The sequence below is a fragment of the Rhinolophus ferrumequinum genome, chromosome 4 (assembly GCF_004115265.2).
Source record: "Rhinolophus ferrumequinum isolate MPI-CBG mRhiFer1 chromosome 4, mRhiFer1_v1.p, whole genome shotgun sequence".
Classification (NCBI taxonomy): domain Eukaryota; kingdom Metazoa; phylum Chordata; class Mammalia; order Chiroptera; family Rhinolophidae; genus Rhinolophus; species Rhinolophus ferrumequinum.
The window spans coordinates 55,184,027-55,207,292 of record NC_046287.1 but is presented as its reverse complement, the minus strand read 5'-3'; the positions used below and the strand labels follow the sequence as shown (position 1 = coordinate 55,207,292).

The 23,266-nt window shown below is 36.9% G+C and overlaps 1 protein-coding gene across 2 annotated transcripts in view; it reads left to right on the top strand.

The window, feature by feature from the left end:
• Positions 1-23,266, top strand: part of TUBGCP3 (tubulin gamma complex associated protein 3) — an 86,309-nt gene that overhangs the window by 50,248 nt on the left and 12,795 nt on the right. For both annotated transcript variants that reach the window (XM_033104761.1, XM_033104762.1), the window contains exons 14-20: positions 2,252-2,441; positions 3,471-3,606; positions 4,452-4,520; positions 8,487-8,622; positions 17,750-17,838; positions 17,968-18,099; positions 22,435-22,575. In XM_033104761.1, the coding sequence (XP_032960652.1) occupies positions 2,252-2,441; positions 3,471-3,606; positions 4,452-4,520; positions 8,487-8,622; positions 17,750-17,838; positions 17,968-18,099; positions 22,435-22,575 (893 nt within the window). The remainder of the gene's footprint in view (positions 1-2,251; positions 2,442-3,470; positions 3,607-4,451; positions 4,521-8,486; positions 8,623-17,749; positions 17,839-17,967; positions 18,100-22,434; positions 22,576-23,266) is intronic.

Below are 23,266 nucleotides of genomic sequence, written 5' to 3'. Positions count from 1 at the left end.
CCTGAATGTGGTTTGATTTGCATTTTCCTGGATAATTAGTGATGTTGAACATCAATTCTTGCACCTGTTAGCCCAATTTGATTTTCAATGTCTAATAGGACTCACCAGAAGAGATTTCCAGAGTGTATTGGAAATGCTGTACTGAAAATCCATATGAGGTCAGGGCAGACTGTAGAGATTTGGGAAGCGCCTGTATCACCATGCTGGTTTAGCAGAGGGCTCCATGGCATAGCGGTAACTCCAGCTGTGGGAGTCAGACACCTCTCATCCGCATCCCCGCCCCTCTTACCTCCCCAAGTGCATTTCACACAATTTGCATATATGTTTTAGGGATCCATAGACTCCAGGTTAGTTCCTGGAACAGAGAGATATGTGATTCAAGTACAGAATTTTGGGAAACAATCTGTTTGAGAGGGAGAAGAAGCGAGAAGAGCCAGGAAAAGAGTTGTATTGACAGATTTTGACCTTTCCTTAGTGCCTAGAGAGAAGATGACCAACCTGAGAGGCCAAGTAGTGTGTGCCCGTGCTTGCTGTGAGACCCACAGGCACGGACTGTGCTGGTGAGGTGAAACAACATTGTAAAGCAACCAGTAACTGCCTAGCATGCAGGAGGCCTCCATCGAGATGGCTGCTGCTGTTAATTTACTGCCACAACCTTTTCTCAATTACAGCAGCTACTGCTGTGCCTCTCTCCCTCTCTACTGCTGCATTCTGCAGAACAAGGTTTATTTTTGCTATTAAGCTTATGGTACAGTTGGGAAGATAAAAGATGGAAACTCTGAAGGACTGCTAATAATTAAAAAAGCAATGGAAGAAGTAAAATTTGCATTTTTTATGTGTGAAAATTTTTGAAGATTTAAAAGTGTGACTAAAGAATAAGGAGTAAATTTTTACAAAGGGGAACATAAGATATGCCTAAGTCATCAAGGAATAAGAGTGTATGAGGAAGCTCTGAACCATATGTCTTCTGATAGGCCACTTTGGGCTAAAACATGGCTAATTTTAAAACTTTTCTTTGGGATGAAAATTCTTAATGACTCAAACAATGGAATAGTAAAACCATTTCTGGGGGGGAAATATTTATCTTTTTTAAACTGCATAGATCAACAGAAATATACGCTCTTTCCCCTTGAAATGTGATCACAGCACAGCTCACTAGTAGTGTCCTGATGTGACTGCATCATCAGACATCCCCTTCTACAGGAAACAGAGTGCATTTTCCTCACTATGGACACCCTGGTTTTCCCATGTTAATGTGTAATTGGAATAACGGCAATAGTAAAATAGGTTTTTCTTAATGGGACAGTTCTGAAGAACAAACGAAAAAAAAATCTTAAAGTCTTCTGATATTTTCAAATTGGTAACTGAGGTAGCGGAGACTTAAATTGGACTCTAAAGACCTTGTCTCTTGCTTAACCTTGAATAAGCATTTTACCTTTTCTCAATCTTAGATTGTTTCTTGACATTGAGATTATTTTTTAGTTTAAGTGTTATACTTTTGAAATAACATCAAGTATTTAGATAAATTTTATAAACGGTTATGTGCTGCACAGATGTAAATTAGCATTAAAAAGCTCTATTAACCTCCACATGCTATTTCTTCTCAATATAAAGCTATGGAAATGCTTTTTTTTTTTTTTTTTTAATGTTACTGCTTACAGTTAGGCTTCTTTGTTAGTGACAGTCTGCTCTTATTACCTGTGCCCTAGAAAATCTCCAAATCTTTCCCTAGAGATTGCTCTCCAATGCTGTACTATGGCTGCATGATAACCATACCTAATGTTTACACCGAGTTTCACAATTCACAGAGCTCATTGCATGTGCTGTTTGGGTTTATTCCTGAAACTAGTTTTGAAAATATCCTGTAGGCATGTGCATGCAATGCAACACTGACCTGCCCTACTCTTTGTACTTTTCACCAAAGTGTTTTAGTGAGATTTTGAGTTAGTTTCATTGTAGAAGGTGATTTGACCTTTAAATCCATGAAATGATGAACAGTGGGGTTAGGGGTCCCTCCCGTAGGTCACAGTGCAGATGTCTGCTGTAAATCCAGCCAGATGTCCTTGTTTTTGGTTTCATGGGATACGGACCCCTATTTGCCTTCCTGACCGTGCATGTGACCTGTTTGGGCTGTTACCGATGCCATTTGCAGGCATCGGCGATGACTCTTATGCTCGTGCACCTTTAATTTGTCCTTTGTTAATATACAAATTATGTATGTATATGAACATTTCTCTTTTGTTCTTTACAGCTGCAGATTTATTCACAGATTTGGAAAATGCATTTCAGGGAAAAATTGATGCGGCTTATTTTGAGACCAGCAAATATCTGTTGGACGTTCTCAATAAAAAGTACAGCTTGCTGGACCACATGCAGGCCATGAGGCGGTACTTGCTGCTCGGTCAGGGAGACTTCATAAGGCACTTAATGGATTTGCTCAAGTAAGAAAATGTTCTGGTTGTTAAAAGTACACAATAGCTTTCAACATGATAAAGAGTCTTACAATTTTTGTTTAATAAATGGCATTAGAGGAAAATTTGTTGGAATTCTTACAGAATGTATTGGTAAGATAAAATTAGAAAAGATAAAATTGTCATTGTCACGTTAAAGTCCCTTTATTTCTGCTTGTTCATAGAAGAAGCTTGTGCACTTTACAAACACTGGCACTGACAGTCTAGTGTATGAGGAGCACACAGCATAATCACAAAATCACAATTAGCTTTAGTTTGAAAGTAGTCAGAAAAAGAAAAATGATGATTTTAAAAATGAAACTTTCAGTTTACGTGGTTTCTTATTTAAAAAAGAAAAACCTCAAAAAACAACTACTACTCTTTTTGTCTTGTTCTGTGTCCTTCCCCTCCATCAGTAGAGAAGCAGGCTACAGCTCCTGGCTTCTAGAGTAGACAATTAGACCCCTGGGATCCAATCCAGGGTTGTGTTCTTAACGCGGTCAGCTCTTGGTCGTAGAAATGTTAGCTTCCTTTTTAGAAACCTAACGTTTAGAAATGTTAGCTTCCTTTTAGATGTTAGTATCCTTTCAGGAATGTTTGCTGATAATGCAGTTGTTTTTAGCCCTTAGAATCATCCACAGATCTGATTGTTTTGATTTAATGAAGACCGGTCCTCCCATTGGATCTGTGTAGGAAATTATAGTAGTTCATGCTACTATAGGCTAGTCGTAAGTTGGACAACTTTATTTGTTAACATGTATGATACATTTAAGTATTTTCATCTTAAGCTGAATCAAAATTAATTTTTTGTGAGATTTTTAAGGCAATGTTTTACTTCCCTAAATACTTTGTGAAATCCTATTTACAGTTAATTTTGTGAAACTTTTGTAGCCATGTAGTATTGGTTCCATTTGTCTTTTTAGTTTTTGTAATTTGAACTCTTTTTATAATTTTAAGTTTTTACACAGCTTATTAAGAATTCAAGTAACATTTTCTTTTATTTTTAAAATATCTGTTAAGACCAGAACTTGTTCGTCCAGCTACAACTTTGTATCAACATAACTTGACTGGAATTCTTGAAACCGCTGTCAGAGCCACCAATGCCCAGTTTGACAGCCCTGAGATCCTCAAAAGACTGGATGTGAGGCTGCTGGAGGTACTGCAACTGTGGGATGTATACAATCTGCACAAAGCAGTGAGCTCTCACTGAGGCCAGCGCATTCTCACCTAATGTTTTCCATGTTGTTTAAGGCACACCTAGTCTAGTCTAGTAGCTAAGAATCATTACTGCAAGACTGGACAACCTGAGTTCCGGTACCTAACCTGTCGCCTGTTATGGTGTGATCTTGACAAATCACTGCACCTTTAAACCACACTGGGTCTCACTTCTCACCTTACAAAGGGGGCTCCTCACAGGGCTGTTGGGCAGAGAACGTGCAACACTTGTCACAGCGCTTGGTGGCACATGTGGAAGCCTAGTAAATCCTGGTTCCTGTTAACGGTAATGTTGAAAGGAGGCACTGAGATGATATAATAGTAATAATAACAATAATAATATTTATCAAAAATAGATGTTTTTGGTATCTGTTTGATAGATGACTTTTAGGGGAATGAGAATCATAAACAGTAGACTTTGTTTGCTTAGCTACGATGAAGGGCCATTAGCAGAACCTAGTGAGGTTTTAAAAATGTTGACTTAAAGACTCCAAACATTTAAGGCAGCAGGTTTCTGTCATAAAGAAATGGTGATGAATTTTAAACACATTTTACAACATTCATTTAAAAATATTTTTAGACTGCCTACTATGTGCCTGCATGGTCTAAATGCTGAGTATCCAGATGACAAAAAGATTCAATTCTCTGTTTTCATGTAGCTAACACTCAAAAGTATTGAGCAGTTTTTAAAAATTTTACTGCCTTTTCTTTGAGGATTCGACAAGTTCTTTAGTAATAAGCTTAACAACGGTGGAAAGTCCTTCAGTTGTTTGTGTTTGCTCTTAGGTGTCTCCAGGTGACACCGGGTGGGACGTCTTCAGCCTGGATTACCACGTTGACGGACCCATTGCAACTGTAAGATTATTCTGGATACTTTTTATAATAGTCATAGCTATTTACTTTGCTAAACATTTTGTTGTTTTAGAATTGGCTTTCTTCTCTAAGAGCTTCTAATTAAAGTGATCACTTGACATCTGGGGTATACCTATTGATTGAATACTTAAGCCAAAATTGTGTGCGTGTTTTTAAATAATCATTAATGAATACTGAAATGCTCTATTTTAAGAATTCTTAAAAATGTCATTTGTTCTATCATAGGTTTCAGCAAGTTTTTGATCAATGGATTATTCATATTGTTCCATTATTCTTAGATTCTAGCGACTAATTTAGGATAACTTGAAAGGAGCTATAAAATGTATTTTAGGGGAGTTGTATTTTTCCTACTTAGATAAAATTTGATATTTAATATTCATTTCAACTGATGAGAAATAGCTGCAGTTTTATTCATAGTGCCTTTACCATACTTAAAGAAAAGTACTACCATGTTTCTCTGAAAATAAGACATAGCCGGACAATCAGCTCTAATGCTTTGGAGCAAAAATTAATATAAGACCCGGTGTTATGTTATGTTATGTTATACCTGGTCTTATATTATATAAGACCCAGTCATATAGTATAGTAAAATAAGACCAGGTCTTATATTAATTTTTTGTTCCAAAACTGCATTAGAGCTGATTGTCCGGCTAGGTCTTCTTTTCAGGGAAATACGGTATTTAACAGTTACCGGATCATAAAAGATTGACAGCAGAGTTATCTTTTTTTGTGTCTACAATTAAAATGCCCTTTCTTAAGTGCTCATTTTTTTCTTAATTCAGACTTGCACAAATTCTCCTAAGATCCCTCTTTGAACTTATTTCAGTCATTTTTATATCTGAAATATTGAGGAAGAAGATGCATTTCTTTTGGTTATTGGGGAAATTAGTCTGTTAAGAAGTAATATCATTTGGGTCTAAAATTTCTCCTCAGTGGTTCTTGTAGAGTTTGACTCCCATTATTGTTCCTGCTTCTCAAAGTATTAATATAAATCACATCCCCAGCTATAACACTTTCATCAAAACCATAGTCTCCGTCTTTTCACTTTCAGGTCAATTGATTTGCTATTGACAAATGGTTCAGTGTCATGTCTACTGTGAAATGGTAGCTCCTGGTACCATTCTTTTTACACATAAATTATTAATGTTTAAACTTGACTGGATCAAAGCTGCCATATTTTAAATGAATAATTGCTCTTAAATTTAATTTTTGGTCATATTTAAATTAGTTTTTTCACCTTTGACTTATATCCTAAACACTTTTAAATAATTATAATGTATAAAACAAGATATTTTAACAAATTATTTAAATTAGAAATTTCCATATTATCTACCTTGTTAATATTGTATACATTATATATTATTTTTTCATAGTGTAAAAGATATTATAGTAAAAGCAATCGCACTGATTACTTCGCAAAATGTTAAGTGCTTTGAGTAATAGATAAACTAAATATAGTTTGTATATACAACTCTTAATTATTTCATAATATTGCAGATCTTCCTAGGAATATCAAAGTTATGTATTGTGTACCTTATGTATAAAAAATTGATTATACAGTGTTATATTTTTAAATTTTTAGATTTTAAAAAGCTCTAGTAGAAAGAGTTAAATATCAAATAAATGATATTTTAAAAACAAATTTAGGATATATTCCCGTCTATGGACAATATGTGTCAGTTTGTATACCTACTCCAGTAGGTTGATGGTGCAAGCTAGGGGACTGAATTGGGAAGGAGAAAAGGGTCTTGAGCAAAGTCTGCCAGGGACAACACATGGGAAATGATCTCTTGCATGGCCCGTGTTTGCTGTTCTAGTCTTAGGATTAGTTTATGTCCTAGATTAGTATACTTATAGCCATATTGTTGTACAATTGCAGGAATTCAGACTAATATTACAAATTGAAATAATTTTTAATTATCAGAGATTACATTTTATGCAGTTGTATACAGAAGTCACTAGCAAGATAAAAAAGAGCACTAATACACTTCATATACTTTTAGAGTCAAATTTTGGGAGAAAATGGATTTTCTGCTTTTTCCCGCTTAAATTTAATTTACCACATTATCTGTATTTCCTTTTTGTTCTCATTAATTGAGATTGTCATTTTTGTACAGAATTTAATTATAATGGGTACATATCTTATAACTAATATAACATAATTTTAGCTTCTTACTCACTCTGTGAAGAAGGATATGGAAAGATTATATCTTTAATCTCCCCCGTTTTGACAGTGGGCAGGATAAAATCCATTTATTTCTGTCCTTCATCTCCAGGGTGTTAGATGAGGTGTCAGAAGCTATTTATTTAATTTTATCTGAAATTTATAATGGACAATGAACTGAAAGACCATCTACATAGCAAAACTGAAATGTGGAGGATGTCGTCCCCATATAAATGCACTGGAACATGAGTGTCATCCTCTTAAACAGTTAACATTGCTAGACAATTGTGATGAAACTGAATTTTTATAAATCAGGTCATGTTAAATGTGCTCTGGGAGCTTGGTCCTTAAAGGACTCCTATAAGATTATCATTTGTATAGCAAAGAATCCTTTGATTTATTTGTAAAATTATTTAATTTGGTCATTCTTCATTTCTATATTTGCAAGAATGTTAATAGTGTAGGCAGCACAGTAAAATGGATAATCTCCAAAACACTCGTAGTTGACTTTGGATCTCTACAAAGGGGCTCCTCACCACTCCTATGCAGACATGTAATCATCAGTATTGAACACCTACTAGATACTGGCACACAAAGTCTTACAGAATAATAAACAGATAGTCCTTGTAACAGGTGAGAGGTGCCAAGAATGTATGAAATCAGAAGACAAGTTAAAGCATTCTACAATTAAATGCTAAAATTGTAAGGGTCAAGCGGTAGCTGTCCTAAGTGTGTGAAGAGGGAAAGTGGTGAGACCAGGGAGAGGTGTAGCCTTTGTCCTCAAGGGATTGGTGGGATTTGGGCAGAAGAGAAGGATGGACTAGGGCGTAGAGCACTACAAGAGTATAAAGTGAGTCAAAGCCCAAGGGTGTGAATGAACAAGACTAGCCTCAAGGGTAAGAAGAAGCAAGCTCTGCATGCAGGAGCAGACCACGTGCTCCACGATGCCCGGTCTAGACCTGCTGCTTCGTGTGCAGGCCCTACTTGGACTGACTATTTTCAGTAACACATGTAAATGGATTCTCTGCTGGAGGCATCTATAAAGGGATGAAAATGTGCCCACCTCTGTGCTGCATACACATAATGTGTAAGAAAAGAGTTTGGCTGAAGTCTGCAGAAAACCCTATTACTTGTATGCATGGGACATACTTATACTAGGAAATTATTTGTGGTTTATCTGACATTCAAATTTAACTGGGTGTCCTGTGTTCTCATTTGCTAAATCTGGCCACTGTAGGAGGGAGGTGGGCATAGAAAGCCGGCTTCACTCAATCCCTACCCACAGGGCCCCCTGGCCGTGAAACTGTTGGCCATTTGTAGTGAAATGGCCTTCAAAAGCTCTCAGTACATGTGTTAAAATAACCAGAAGGCCTCTTTTCAGACAGGAGATTGTTACAGGCCCTCTTTTGGAGTTGTAGTGAGGAGTCCACATTTTAGACTAGGATAGGCTAGGTTTGAAAATTCCAGTACAGCATTTAATAGCTGTGTTACCTTAGGCCTCTGTTTCCCCATCTGTAAAATTGGCATAAAAATATCTATCTTCTATTATTATGGTTTGCTCGACATGCTACTTAGCAGTTAAATAATCAGTGCAGTTGATATGTAGTGATACTTTCCTAAAATGTATCATATTAGTTACTTACATACTACTTAGTATCTATTAGAGTTGACTGTGTGGTCTCTGGCTTTTTTGTTTAAAAAGGTAAAAAAAAGATCGAGACCTATCCTGTGAGAATCTTTGTGTCACAGAATACTATCAGCCTGTCTTTTGCTGTTCTTTTCAGGTGTTTACTCGAGAATGTATGAGCCACTACCTAAGAGTATTTAACTTCCTCTGGAGGGCTAAACGGATGGAGTACATCCTTACTGACATTCGAAAGGGACATATGTGCAATGCGAAGCTCCTGAGAAATATGCCAGGTAATCCCCCATCAGAAGGCAGGGTGAACTGCGTGTCCCAGCCTGGCCTATGCTTACCAGCAGCTTAGCAAAAAATAAAAGTGTACTTAAAAGTAATTGAACTGAAAAAAGATTCATCATTGGGCTTTTGGATTGGGCTTTTGTGATAAGGTTCATTTGTAATATTGCTTATCTCCAGTGCAAATCAGAAAAAAAATTGAGTCAAGTTAGATTTTTTTAGACCATGAGGTTTCTTTTAGAATCACATTTGTTTTTCACTCTAGTGTTCATATGTGTACTTAAAAAAAAATAACTTTTTAAAGAAAGAAAGCTGTTTAATAAATCACTGGCTCATTTAACATTCACTTAGTGTTTTAATTAAAGTCTGTTTGGGAATTGCTTTAATGATTTGTTTTGGTTCGTAAACCAGGACATGGAAATATTTTATAATATTATTTTACAATTAAAAGCTATACTAAAAATTCTCGTGTCAGTTTATTTTAATGTTATAAATATTGAATGACTTCCAATTAGGAATAATTTTGAAATCTTTATATTGATATTGAGTTTGGTCAAAACCTTTGAGAAAATACTTCAACAAATATGTCTCTAAAGGAGAATTAAACTGTTATACTCTTAATCCTTTGATTGGTGAAAATAATTCCTTTAAAAAAGGAGCAGTTGTTTGAAGAAAGGCACCTGTGGGCCTTATTTGTTTCCTGGGTCAAGCCTGGTCCTTGAGCAGCTCCCGAAGTTCCAGAATAATGGCACCCCAGCAAGCTAGGGGGCCTGGAGGGTGCCTTCCCCATGTGTTGACGTACGGAATTAGCAGTATTTACTAAGCATCCATGTTTTCTCTATTCCCAGATGGTCTTTTCCAATGGATCGTGATACTCTTATGTTCCTGGCCTACCTTCCTTGGACTCATTTTATAGAAAACTAATCATAGGGATCCCCTGAAATAACTGAGAAAGGAGGGGGACATTTTCTTTTAAATACTGTAATGGTTGTAGACAGTAAATATTGCCTTCAACATCCATTTTCTAGTAAATGTGGGTTGACTAGCATGTGGGTGTCTTTTGAAAGGAGGTGGGAAGAGGAATGAGAGAACCTGGCATTTTCTTCCGGGTCTGAATCTGTCACTTTCCATGATTTCATGAGCCTCTGGTGGTGTTTCACAGGATTACTCACTTATTTCACTGTGTGTGCACTTGTAAGTTATTCAGTTTGCCTGCGGTGCTCCTCTCTGCCTTCTTTTTAATACTGTTGAGTAGAGTGGTTCTTAGCTGTCACTTCTCTGTTTCAGCATCTTTCTTATTGTCTGATTTAGATCAATTCAGTGTGATGCAAATAGTTTGTCATTGTATCACTTTTTTCCTTTCAAAATAAGCATCTGTGATATGTTTAGCCCTGGGAAATCTGAGCTCTAAACAATTTTAAATATTAGCTGGTTGTGATACATTTTTCTGGTTTGAGTGTCAGCTTAGCAATGTCTATATGAATTTGCTTTTCTCTTGTATTTAATAATCAGCAATGACTTTTTGTTTTCTACCTGAAGATAACAAATACATTTGTTTGATCAATTTTCTATCTGTGGAAAAAATATATTACTTTATTTTTTATAAAATTAATAATTTTAACATAACTTGATCCTATTATGTAGAGTTTAGTTTCAGCTTCTTTGGCTGATCCTTTTTCTTTGTCATTAAAACTTCTTCTGAAATATTTTTAATAGTATAATATTGCCTCGTGTACATATCATTTTGTATTTTCTCTTTGGTTGTAGTCTTTCTATTGTTGTTTTTACTAATATAAATAATACCATAAGCTTTTTGTAAATGAATATTTCTTTAGAATAGATAAATTGGAAATGGACTTGTTGGGTTAACAGGTATGAATTTTAGTTTTACTTTGTATTTACTAATACTTAGTATTTATATTTTAATTTTGTACATACTACCTGTTTACTTTTCAGGAAAGTTATACCAATTTAATTTACATCCACATAAGCACAGCTCTCACTGCTTAAAAGTTGTCTGCATTGCTGTATTTTTTTTTCTTTTGTCTAACATTGGATATTACATTCAAACAAATTGCCAATTTGATAGGTGAAAATGGAAGTTCATTTTAGTTTTTTTAATGCTTTTAAAATTATTTGTCAGTGTAAAAACTCCTTCTTTTTCTCGTCCTTCTCCTTCTCCTCCTTCTCCTTCTCGTTCTCCCTCTCTCCTACTCTCTCTCTCTCCCCTTCTCTCTGCCATTTGTGTTTCTTCAAGAAAAAAATTTTCTTGCACTTGTTTTTATTGGGGTGTAATGTTCTTACCTTTAGTTTATAAGGAAGTGTTTTAAAGTTATTAGTGGCCAGGTATCTTAATGCACAGAAATCAAACAACAGGTAGTTAGTCTTGTTAATGAGGCAGATTTAGAAATGTCCCACCAACTATGTATCTGAGGCAAAAATATAAAAAGTTTCTATAAAGTGCTCCTGTAAACAACCTTTGGAGTTCTACACATATGCACAGTGTGTATAGATGGTTTGGTCATATGTATGATATCAGTAATTATCACTCTATGACTCGTTTTCGTAATAGTCATCAAGATAAATGGGTTGGAGTAAATAATTACGCTTGAAAATGATTTGCTTAGCAAAAGAGTTTGTGATAATGGTCTGCAAGTTGGGTGGGGTGGGGTCTCAGGGAATCACCAGTGGGAGGTGAACAGTGTTGGCCAGTTAATGAAGACTCAGATATGCTGGCTGCCTGAGGCTGCATGTTGGAAGGGGGAGGACTCAACAGTGAAATAATGTATTCTGCAAGCACTTCTGTCTGGGAGAAAGCTGCCTCTTCAGCCCTTGCCCTAAAGCCAGACAATTTAGTTCCTCCCCATATGACCCTGGTGCCTTTTGAGCTGCTGCCCCAGCACTGGAGCTCAGAGCGAGTGAATCCATCAGCGAGTAAGTCTGTGCGTGGGCCCTTTAAGAGGAATGTCTGGGACTCCAGCTGCCTTCTGTCTCACACAGCCATAATGTCCACTGGTTTTCACAGCGATAAGTTGTGGGGTCTTCTCTTTCCATTACTGGAACCCTGGGCTGGGAGCCTGGTGTGGGGCTTGAACCCCTTGATCCTCCAGATGGATCTCCACAGCTGAGATAATGCCTCCCAGTTTTTAACTGCTACACGCAGGTGTAGGACCAGCCCATCCCGTATCTTTGCCCCTCCTGCCAGTCTCTAGGTGGCTTCTTCTGTATGTCCTTAGTCATAGGACTTCTGTTCAGCTAGACTTCAGGTAATTCTCAATGGTGGTTATTCTGTAGTTTAGTTGTAATTTTTATATGGTCGTGAGAGGAGGCAAACAGAGCATTTACCTACTGCAACGTCTTGACCAATCTAAACTTGTATTTCAAATAACATTTAACAAAGCGGAATGGACAAATATAGGTAAGTGAGTTTGTTTTTCTCAACCTTTGTGTGTTGCGGGAGGAAGTGAATGGAGGTCCCCTCTCCTCAAAAGAGTGGTATTAAAATCATCCCCTTTTTGGTCTTTATTAGAAATAAAATTGAAAGTGGAGGAGACGAGAGAGCCGGCCAGCCTGTAGGTGACGTGTTTTTATGGGGTTGTTACGGCATTTTGCTAGTTTAATTGGCAGCTGTGTTTCCGTTCTTGGTGATTAACATGATAATGACGCACCTCACGTTGATAGTTTTCCAGACTTAGTGAAGTAACCTAAAGATGAGCAGACCTTTTTCTCTTTAAGAGTTTCGTTTTGTGTCTCTCATTTTTGTATGTATGGATGAGTAAGTAGTCCTTACTAGTTACACATTTATAAGTTCTCTCTGCTGGACTTTTAAGCTGAACGGTTAGTTTGTCTGCTCTGATGCTGGACTGCGTTGCCTGGGTTAGTCCCCACTCCACCAGCATCAAGCTATGACCTCAAGTTGATTTTCTAGTCTACTGCTTCAGTGTCCTCATCTGGGGGATGGGGATGATGACAGCACCTACTTCCGAGGGTTGTCACATTCAAATTTGTGTAAAGTGTTGAGACAGTGCTGCCTCGGGAGAATGCCACGTGTACAGTCGTTTCTACTTGCCTGGTGATGCACTAGACACCAGATGATGTCTGCAGCAGGACCTAAGCAGTGATTAGAGATTTTTACCACAGGAGATATGAAAAATCCTGGCTCTTACCAACATCCTTTGAATCCTTAGCCTTGAGAAATAAATCAGATGGGTAATTCGATAAAGTCACTTTTAAATGTAGTAACATCCATTATAAATACAGGTTGAAGGAGGTGATTATGAAATTGTAAAGAAAATGTTTAGAGTATTTTTAAAAAAGAAACTTTTATAATTTTTAACAACATTCAATGCTGTTTATGGTGCATCTCCACATGAGCATATGCTTCTGACCAAAGATGCCTAAACACGGTAAAATCCTTTAAGAGCCATTTATGTGTTTTTAAATCAAACTTGAAGTTCTTTCAACAACCTTTAGAGGGCAGTAAAGAATTACAAATGATTCTAACACATATGCTAAATAAACTACAGGAAAGAATAGTCATTCTTGATGTTGTATATAAAACTATCTACTGTTAAGTTAGCCTAATGAGAGATGTACTCTGTTTATGTATTTATTGGACCTCAGTACAAATGTTTCTTTGCTTTTGGGATTCTTAGAATTATATAATTATTTGTGGGTCAACCATAAAAACACAAGTACTTATATTTTAACTTTGTTTTAAATGTATTTTCAAGGTGCTTACCAAAGAAAGTCAAGGAGTGTTTCAGGTGTAAGTTGTTAAGTTGTATTTTTTAGGAATTAAAGAACCAAATTATACCTTGTGAATTCAGTCTACTTAGGATTTGAGTTCATAGTCAATCATTAGAGCCTTAACTGGCCAGTGAGAAAAAATACTTACTGCATATAATATAGTTTCTCACTTAGGGAAGAGAAAGAATTGTAGCATTACAGGGATTTCATACTTTTATTTGGATTATTTTATCACATTCCTTTCTAGGCTTACATCTTCATTCTAGGCTCACAGATGAAATGTGAAGCTTATAGTAGCAGGGTCTTCAGAGCAGCAGCCATAGGTCTCTTCATTCTTCGAGGCTTTAATTTAGGAGAGTGACATTGAAGACGTCCTCTGTACTCACTTAAATAATTATTGAGAGCCTACTTTGTGCTGCCTATTCTTGGTATCCAATGACAGATCTGACAGACAAGGTCCCTGTTGTTAAGAAATTTATCACCTGTTAGGGCAAGATGGACATTTAAACAGGAACTTGCGATACCCTGTGATGAAGTGTTTGATATGGGAAAGATCAGGTGTTACAGGAATGCAAAAAGCAGACACTTGACAGATGTGGATAGGATTAAGAAAGGCTTCCCAGAGGTGGCTGGCGTCTAGAGAGGAGTAGTATGTTGGTCAAGGGAAGAGTGTAGGAGTGGGGAATAGGGCAGTAGTCTTGTCAGAATCACGTATTCAGACGGGTGAGGAGGTTGGGCAGGAGAGCTAAGCAGGACTGGGTCTTAAGGACCTTGAAGGCTGTGTTAATCAGTTTGACCTTAATGGCAGTGGGAGCCATCGAAGTGTTTATATGGAGGCGTGACATGCTTAGATTTGTGTTTTCTGAAAGCCCCTCTGGCATCATTGAGAAAAATGGATCTGCTGGGTAAGAATGGAGGTTGGCACACCAATCAGTTGTAATGATGTGTAAGGGATAACATTGTCCTTGGTGAACACAGCAGCTGTAGGGTTGGGGAGAGTGTGTGGATGTATGTGAGAGACGTGGGAGGCAGGGCTGGTGATTCAGTGTGCAGAGGTGAGAAGTAGGGTGGCAGCCAGGTTTCTGACTTGAGCTGGTGGGTGATGGTGACATTCATTAGGCCAGGGATCGCTGGAGGAGGAGCATAGTTAGGGGGAATGCTTCTGTCTCAGGTATATTAATTTGAGATGTTTTTAAGGATATATGCCACGTATCTGGTTAGATTGACCTGAAGCCCGGGACAGATCCAAAGTAGAGAGATCCTTTAGACGTCATTAACTTAGGTGCTACTTGAAATTGTGGAATTAACGAGGTTGCCTAGAAATAAAGCAAGAAGAGAAAAGGTGTTGGAGTAAAGAGAAGTAGAACAGGACCTCCTAAAGGAGATGGGGAGGAACAGCCAGAAAGGTGGGCAGAGCTGGGAAAATGTAGTTTCTCTAAAGCCAAGGAAAGAAGTATTTTAAAGAGGAGGGAGTATCAAATATGGCCACAGTTGTAAGAAATCAACTAAGGCTGATGACTGTTCCTGTCATTTAAGGGTGACTGTGGCTGGGGCAGGTCAGTCGTGGTCACTGCAGTGAGAGGTTAGTGGGCCGAGGAAGGGAAGATAATGAATGGACAGTAGTCACTCTTGCACAAAACAAAAGGTGGTGGCTGGAGACCTTTGTTTAAAAAGTAGTTTTAAATGCTGATGGGCAGGAGGAAGTAGACGTTGATAAGTCCTAGAAGGAAAGGAAGAGATGAAGAGGATATTCAGCGCGTAGAGGTGGGGCAGGGATTAGCTTTAAAGTATGTGGGCTTGATGGCCAGAGGGTGGAGAGGTTCCACATGACCTAGGAGGGAGAATGGAGAGAAGCAAGTGGGTCCAAGATTTGATGATAGTGAGGGCTGAAACAGCTGTTTTAAAGTAAAGGAGAAAAAAAGAAAAGGTTTCTCGGCAGCATGGAGCACTAGCTGAGGTTGAGTGCCATAGACACCAACATTACATGATGATTTTTTATTTTAGTAAATGTTTTTATTTTGTGGTCATTTGGTTGCATCTTCATTTCCAGGTGTGGGTAACATTAAACACTCTAGAAGACAAATCAGCAGTGGAGAAATTGTACACTCAAGTAAATTAGAGATTATAAAACAGAATTAATGACTTAATCACTGCATATCTATTTATCAAACTGTCTTAATGCCAGAGACAAATTCCTGGTTTATGAAGGAGCTTGAAAATGAAATGTAAACAATGTTAGCAAAAATGTGTAACCTGCTACTAAAAACCAAAGTGTTATCTAAGTACTGCTGGATTGATTGTTGGTGTGACTCCAGTGGGAAAACTCTAGAGGAAACCCTAAAAAATATAGACTAAAAGGAACAATACAAACTTGAGTTTTCAAGGAATTGAGTTTCCTTTATTATGTATAGAAAACTGACTTGGTGCTAGACAGTGGAGAGTAGGCACAAAAACTTTTTTATGTTTCTGTAATAAATAGAGGGTCCTGCAGAGGTAGTACAAGAGTAGTCAACATTTTCATAAGTCATCTCTCAGGAGTATGTGAAGAAATCTATAATTTTGTCAATGATGTTAAACTTCTCTGGTAGAAACATGTCAAGGTGGATACGTGTAAACTGCATAGTCATTTCACAAGGCCGGAAAATAAGTGGGTAGCGTTCGCTGTGAATATGTGCAAAGCAGTGTTAGGAAATGTTCCAAGGGCACTAGAAGATAGATTCAGGGACATTGGATATCATAGTCAGACTTGAGTATCATTATGTGTGATTTGTAAAGACGTTCTCAATTTGTTTCCCAATGAAAAAGTCCTCCAAAATTCTGTGATAAAATTAAGAATATTAAAAAATAAACAAACCTCCCACAAACAGTATCTAGACTATTTTATTTAACTTTATTTGCTACACTACAAGGACATCAAATCACACCCTACAAAGACCTTGAGAAGCAGTATGTATTGTACAGGCATGCATGTTGAATGTTTTAAATATCTACCGCCAGTGCTCCAGGTAAGACTGCCTGGCTTCAGGGGGAAGGTACAGTCCTGTCATTGCAGCTGTGGGTTAAAATCCGAAATAGAGTTATAAATGGTAGTTACTCCCCTGAGAAGCTTACTTAAGCCATAATATAGATGAATATCACTTAAAACAACATCTTATTATGCTCTTTTACATTGAAAAGTAATTTCAGTCAAATACGCTCTGAGTATTAGACTAGAAATCTAGCCCCATATGATAGGTTTAGTAGAAAAAAGCACATCTTCATTCTAGGCTTACAGATGAAATGTGAAGCTTATAGCCTGTTGTTTGGAAGAATATTTACCGTATGCATGGGTTACAGATTCCTAATGGCGTGGAAGACATCAGGTGTGTTTGGAACATGTGCTGATCTTCTGAGGTGGCCATGCTGTTTCTCACTGGCCAAAGAGTACATGTTAAACCAGGCCAGCAAAATCCCCAGTGTCACTTAATCCTTAACTCATAGAAAAGAGTATTTTTTGAAGTGTTTGTCATTATTGCTATTTTTTTCACACCTGTTTATATATTTTACTTCCTTATCACTCTCTTAAGAAGGGACAAGAATGATTTCTTGAATAACTGCATACAGCAACAAATTATCTAGGTAGCTATTTAAAGGCATTTGGAGCGGTAACAAGAATATGTCAAGTCTGACCCATATTAAAACCTCTTTGTAGTCCTTCCTCTGATGGACCCCTCTCTGAGTGAACCCTCATGTACAATAATGTCCCATCATACTCTGGTGGAGTCTTCGAACGAGAAACTAAAAGTGGAGCAGAGAATGGCTGCTCACTCCATGGTGACCTTCAAGCCTTTAGATGGGTTTATAATCTCGTAAAGAATAGAACAGAGTCTGGGCTCAGGCTCACCTCGCTTCTCCCTTCAAGTTTCATGTTTCTCTCAGGTGACAAGGTCACATTCAGGTCCTTAAGGAAATGTCACTTTTGTCTCCAAAGAGCTAGGGAATAGTAAATGGTTCATGTACAATAGGAAGACTAATTGTAAATAAGCCATAAAATTGAGCTGTATTTAGTCAGGATATTGCATTATTATAAGATAAAATTTTTCTATTTAATTTTCAAATACAATTATTTTGTGTTATGCCATTTTTTATTAGGCCCTTATGTTCTGTAAAATAATGAAATGCCACTTGATTAGATAGCTAAATCCTTGTGTTAGCATGAACATCACAGAAATTGATTATGATTATGTAAAGGTTATTTCCTGTTTTACGGGATCACGACTTAAAGCTAGTAATTTTTTTTTTTTTGAACGATATGTTGCAGATATATAGGAGGGAGAGCATTGTGTTGGTTTTAAGTGTATTTCCCAGTGGTGTCTAACATTCATTTTTTGACTCTTGCAGAGTTCTCTGGGGTGCTGCATCACTGTCACATTCTGGCATCTGAGATGGTCCATTTCATTCATCAAATGCAGTATTACATTACCTTCGAGGTATGTTCTAATCATCCGTTCATATTAGTTTATACAAGTCATGTCTTATTACTTGTGCGTTATTTGTAAAAGATACTATACTAGGAAGAACATAACCTTACCCCTAAATTTTGCATTGTTGTTTCCTAGGTGCTTGAATGTTCTTGGGATGAGCTTTGGAACAAAGTGCAGCAGGCCCGAGATTTGGATCACATCATTGCAGCGCACGAGGTGTTCTTGGATACCATCATCTCCCGGTGTCTTCTGGATGCTGACTCCAGAGTAAGACCGATGTGAGGTTTAGAAACAAAAAAACAGAACAAATCATAGTCTTTTTTTCTTGGGTTCCTTTCAAATGGAGGCTTTGAGAAATTGCCTGATGCCCACATTAGTAGTGATTAAGACAATGCTATTAAAAGTTTAATGTTCAAGGTGCACTTTTTCTGAATAGAATTGGAATGATAGTGCTGAAAGAAGAATGTGCTCTAAAATGGGTATAAAAATGGTAAAGAATATAATGCCCATTCATTTCCTAGGTGTAATGATGTCCTCCTGTGCTTGTTCAAAAGAGAAAATCATGTGCGATGGTTTTGAGTTGTGGAGGGATGATATCTGAACAAAATAAACCAAACAAGCAGTGTAAGAACAAAATAATTTACAGGAATCTGTCTGAAAGTTCCGAAGAATGGTGTGAGGAAACACAGGGACCTGTAGGCCACACACTCCGTTTTCTTCATCTGGGAATAATGGTCTACTCGCTTCCTTGCCTTGAAGTCAGTATCTGGCTGCATGAGGTAGAAAATAGGCTGTTTGTCTAGATAAATCCTAAATATTCCTATGGCCTCATGCTTTTTTGCTAAAATTCCTTACCTTTAGACCCCTGTTCTGAAAGTTTCATGTTCCATGGTGGCAAGTCTTCCTGCAATTTTGATTGTAGATGTGGGGAAACATGGAACACTTTGCTGTCACTTGAAACAAATATATTGTGGAGCAGGAGGCAAAATTTCAAGTGCGTTTTTGACATTAAACGTGCAACTTCAAAGACGTTTCAAACTTGCAGAGGGCTGATTCCTACTAAACCTCCACTCTCGTCCAGCGTCCTCCTGTGGCAAACGCACTGCTTGAAAGGGCTTTCAGTTTGTCTAAGTTTTTAGTACATCTGGGTTAGCCAACCATGGCTGTGAAAACAGGTATTTTGATATGCCAAATTTCATGATTAAAGAGTTACTGATCATATGTATAAAAAAAATTGCTCAGATCAAAGATGCTGCTATACAGAATGTTTTTTATAAACGCTTTGAAATAATGGCACAATAGTAAGTTAAGATACTTTAACTATAATTAATACTTTAAGAAATGCACATCTCAAATCTTTCAGCCTCTTAATATGAACTCTCGTGTTTCTCAGGCTGAGATCATAGAAAGCTTCCCAGTCTCTGAATTGTATTGGTTGATACATTCGTTTTTCAGTAGCTGTAGATGAGCGTCGTCAGACACTATTGGATAAGTTGATGTAGTGACAAATAGGACGTCATTCCTAGACTCTACGCATTCACTGCCACTTATGTCCTAGGTGTCCTGGTCAGATAACACGGGCTCTGCTGCCAGAGAACCGAGGTCACCGTCCCATGTCACAGCTTTTGACCGCGGTGTTCTCGTGTTTTAAAAGGGCGTGATACTCGTCTCAGTTCCATAGATTTGTGAGAATCAAATTATGTAATTCACTTAAACTGTTCATCATAATCTTTGGTGCATAAGTGTTAGTTGCTACTGTTTTTAAACTATTAAAAGTCATCTTGTGTGTGAGTGTTTCAGAAACTGGGTGAACTACTGAGGATTATATCCACACTGAAATCAATCTAATTGTAAATAAGGCACTCATGCAACTGATAATATAGGAGTTTTAGCCCATTTACATACATGAATATTCTGTATGAAACAAATTAAATAGTCACACTTCTTGCCTCTAGAAGATTTCTATTGATATGAACAGATTCCAAGGGAGAAAATGTTTTTTCCTGTAATATTTTCTTGTGATGATGGAATGTTTACATGTGAGTTGGCCCTGACTGACTTCATTGAAGGAGTCATTGTCCTACAGGCTTAAAAATCATTTCTGAAATGATTGCTGATGCTTTTACTTTTAATTTGATGGTTTGTTTAAAATAATTACTAAAGGTTTTTTGTTTTTGTTTTAAGAAACCAAATATATAAAACAGATTGAAGCAGTGTGTTAATCTGACATAAATTAAGTACATTTTTATTATATCACTTAGTAAGAAAAACAAGGGTGTTTGGTACACATAATTTTAATGTTGGAGATTGTGGCATGACAGTTACATCTGTAACTGTGTGTACATTTTTGTAATTTTTGTTTGTGCATTGTTGAGAAAAATCCTGAGTCAGACAGTAAATTGTTGCAAACTGATGTCACCACGGAAGACACTTTTGCAGTTAATCCTGTGTGAACAAATTGCTAACAGAAGCCCATATTGCACCCTTGGCTTGAAGTAAACAGCAGTAAATCACCTCATAGATTAATTAATTGCTCCATAAATAATAAATTTTTATTTGACTACAATAACAAAACAAATTAGAAGAAGTAAGTCATTAAAAACAAAATGTTATACCATCTTCATCTTTTGTTTTGCCTTATTGTTATAAGGCAAGATCCCTTCAAAAGTACAAACAACTTTTAAGACAACCACAGTGTGTACTGTGTGAATTTGACAGTCACCTAAATGAAGGAACAGCGGTACTTGGTAAGGGCCTTCTGCTTACCAAATCGAGTCTGCATTATTGTTTCCCACAAGTACATTGTAGTAAATGAACAAGAATGTGAACTGTCATTTTGCAGTATCTGAGTTCTCTTGAATTAGGTTGTTCTGGAAGTTATTTAGCAAATACTAATTTCAGTTTTGTTTTACTTAAGTGTCAGACGTTAGCTTAACTGTTAATGGTGCTGCTACAACTTAGTAAATGAAATTTGGACCCAAGTATTACTATTCTTTCATGAAGGGAAATATTTCAGCAGGATAGAGCATGCATCCATCAGATCATGGTAATGGGAATGGCATTGCAGAGGTCTTCACTAACTCTGAAATTGTTTTAAACAACAGCGTTAGCCTAAGGTATCCATTTCTCCCCAAATCAGCTTTATTGCATCTTCCCATCCATGAACTTGGAACTTCTTTAGTTTTCTAGGTTTCTTTTATATTTCTCAATAGTTATACCATATTTATCCCATAAACATCTTGCAAATCTTTTGTTAGGTTACATTTGTGGAATTATCTGTCTGTAGGAATGCTATTAATTTCTTTACTTTGATCTGTTATTCATTTTTTTATTGCATTATTTTCTAGACCCACTTAGGTCCTGTTTTTTACTAGGAAAAAGTTTGTTTCTTTCCCAGGGTATACCTTCTGCTGTTTTTTCTTGCCTTAGGGTATTAGCTGGGTTGATTAGGAGCACAGGTAGGACTTCTTGTCTTACTACGGACATTAAAGAGATGTTTAACAGTTTCTACATTGACTGCGGTGTTTGCTAAGACATCTGATAGGACCTTTATCAGACTGAGGAGGTCCCCTTCTAGTCCTAGTTTGTTTAGAAGTTTTATAAATCATGACTGGGCGTTAAATTTTAACACATGATTTTTACCCCCTGCACTATTGCAATTATCTTTTTCCCCCTTCAAATTGTTAATAGCTTTCTGAAAAAGTCTGAGATGGCAGAAGTTATTGATGGCACACTGTTATCATCAGCCCCTGAAAGACCTCTCATATTTGCTGGATTTGATGTTATTTCCTTAACCAACTCTCAGTTTCCTCCCTCAATCCCTCCCCACTATTAGCAACAGTGTCAATGTGTTTGCTGTATGACCTCGGTATATATGTGGTATTTTGCATGGATGTGTTTTTTATTTACATAAATGATTTTATGCTGTAGATCTCATTCTGTTTCCTTTCTGTGCTGCACTAGGGGAAAGAATAACTAAAATAAGGTAGCTGTATACCGAAAAATACTGTGTAACACTTACAAGCAATGAACTAGAGATATGTATTGTGACACTGAAATGTTTTCAAAACTGTTTCTCCCCCAATGTTAAACCATCATTTCATTCCTGGTATAAAATATGATCCCTTTTTTTCAAAAACCTTGCTGAATTTGTCTTTTACATTTTATTAAGAATTTCCTTTCTTACAGTCGCAATGTTTGGATTTGGTATGTGTCACCAAAAACAAACAAACGAAAAAAAGCAAGAAAAATCTTGAAGTGCTTTCTATTCCTTTTCTCTAATCCTTAGAATAGTTCCATTCCTCACACAGCCACTTAACTACTAGCTTTGAATCTTGGGGCAACACTCCCAGTTTGTAAGGTGGTTGCTAGGATTGGAGGTAATTTGCGTAGAGAACTTGAGGTCTGTCAGACTGCTTTTGCTATGGTGATACAGAATTATGGGGTTTTGGTACAGTGCTGTCATAGTAGGTGTTCAATAAATGTTTGATAATGAATGAATGAATGAGTGAATGAACAACTAGTGAGGACTTTGAGACTGTGAGTTGATACCATTTTATAGTATCTTTTTACTAATTATCAATATTTATTTGAAAAACTTAGGCACTTTTAAACCAACTAAGAGCTGTATTTGATCAAATCATTGAACTTCAGAATACTCAAGATGCAATATACAGAGCTGCTCTGGAAGAATTGCAGAGACGATTACAGTTTGAAGAGAAAAAGAAGCAGCGTGAAATTGAGGTATGGTTTTATACTGGTGGATTTGTCAATTTAAATAATGAATTTATTGTCATAATAATCACAAATACAACAAATAATGTTCCTGCTGAAATGTTCGTGAAGCTGAGACTGCTCACATTTGGAGTCCTGAGGAAGTGCTGTTTTAAAGGGAATGGTCACCATCACTATCATAATGTTTTTAAAAAATAAAAGCAATATTCATGAGAATCACAAATCTCTTGCCACTTTTCATTAATAAGTATCGAGTTGCTGATATCCATCTGTGTTGGTATCCCCTCAGATTGGTACCCGACTGTACCAATTATTTGAAACTGGTTGGTACCTATATACATATGGGAACCAAATTTCTGCTCTTACAGCTGTGTTTAGTGACCTTACTAAAGTGTTTTATGTCTTTTATGACCTTGAATTATGAAGATTTATTGAGCAAGTTTGTCTGTTTGTGGGATTTCTTATATTTGACATAATCTGTATAATCATTTACTTTGTCAAGATGCTTATTCTTGGGATGGTAACAGTTTTTTCAGCTAATACATTTTGATTAGTTTTATTTTTGAGTATTTGTTCCCTTAAAATTAGTGATAGAAGATCATGGTTAGCTTGGAAAATTCACAATTTAGAGCGCAGATTGTTTCTTCAGGATATGTTGGAAAGAGGAGTACTTGCTCCATTCGTATTGCCCAGTGGCTGT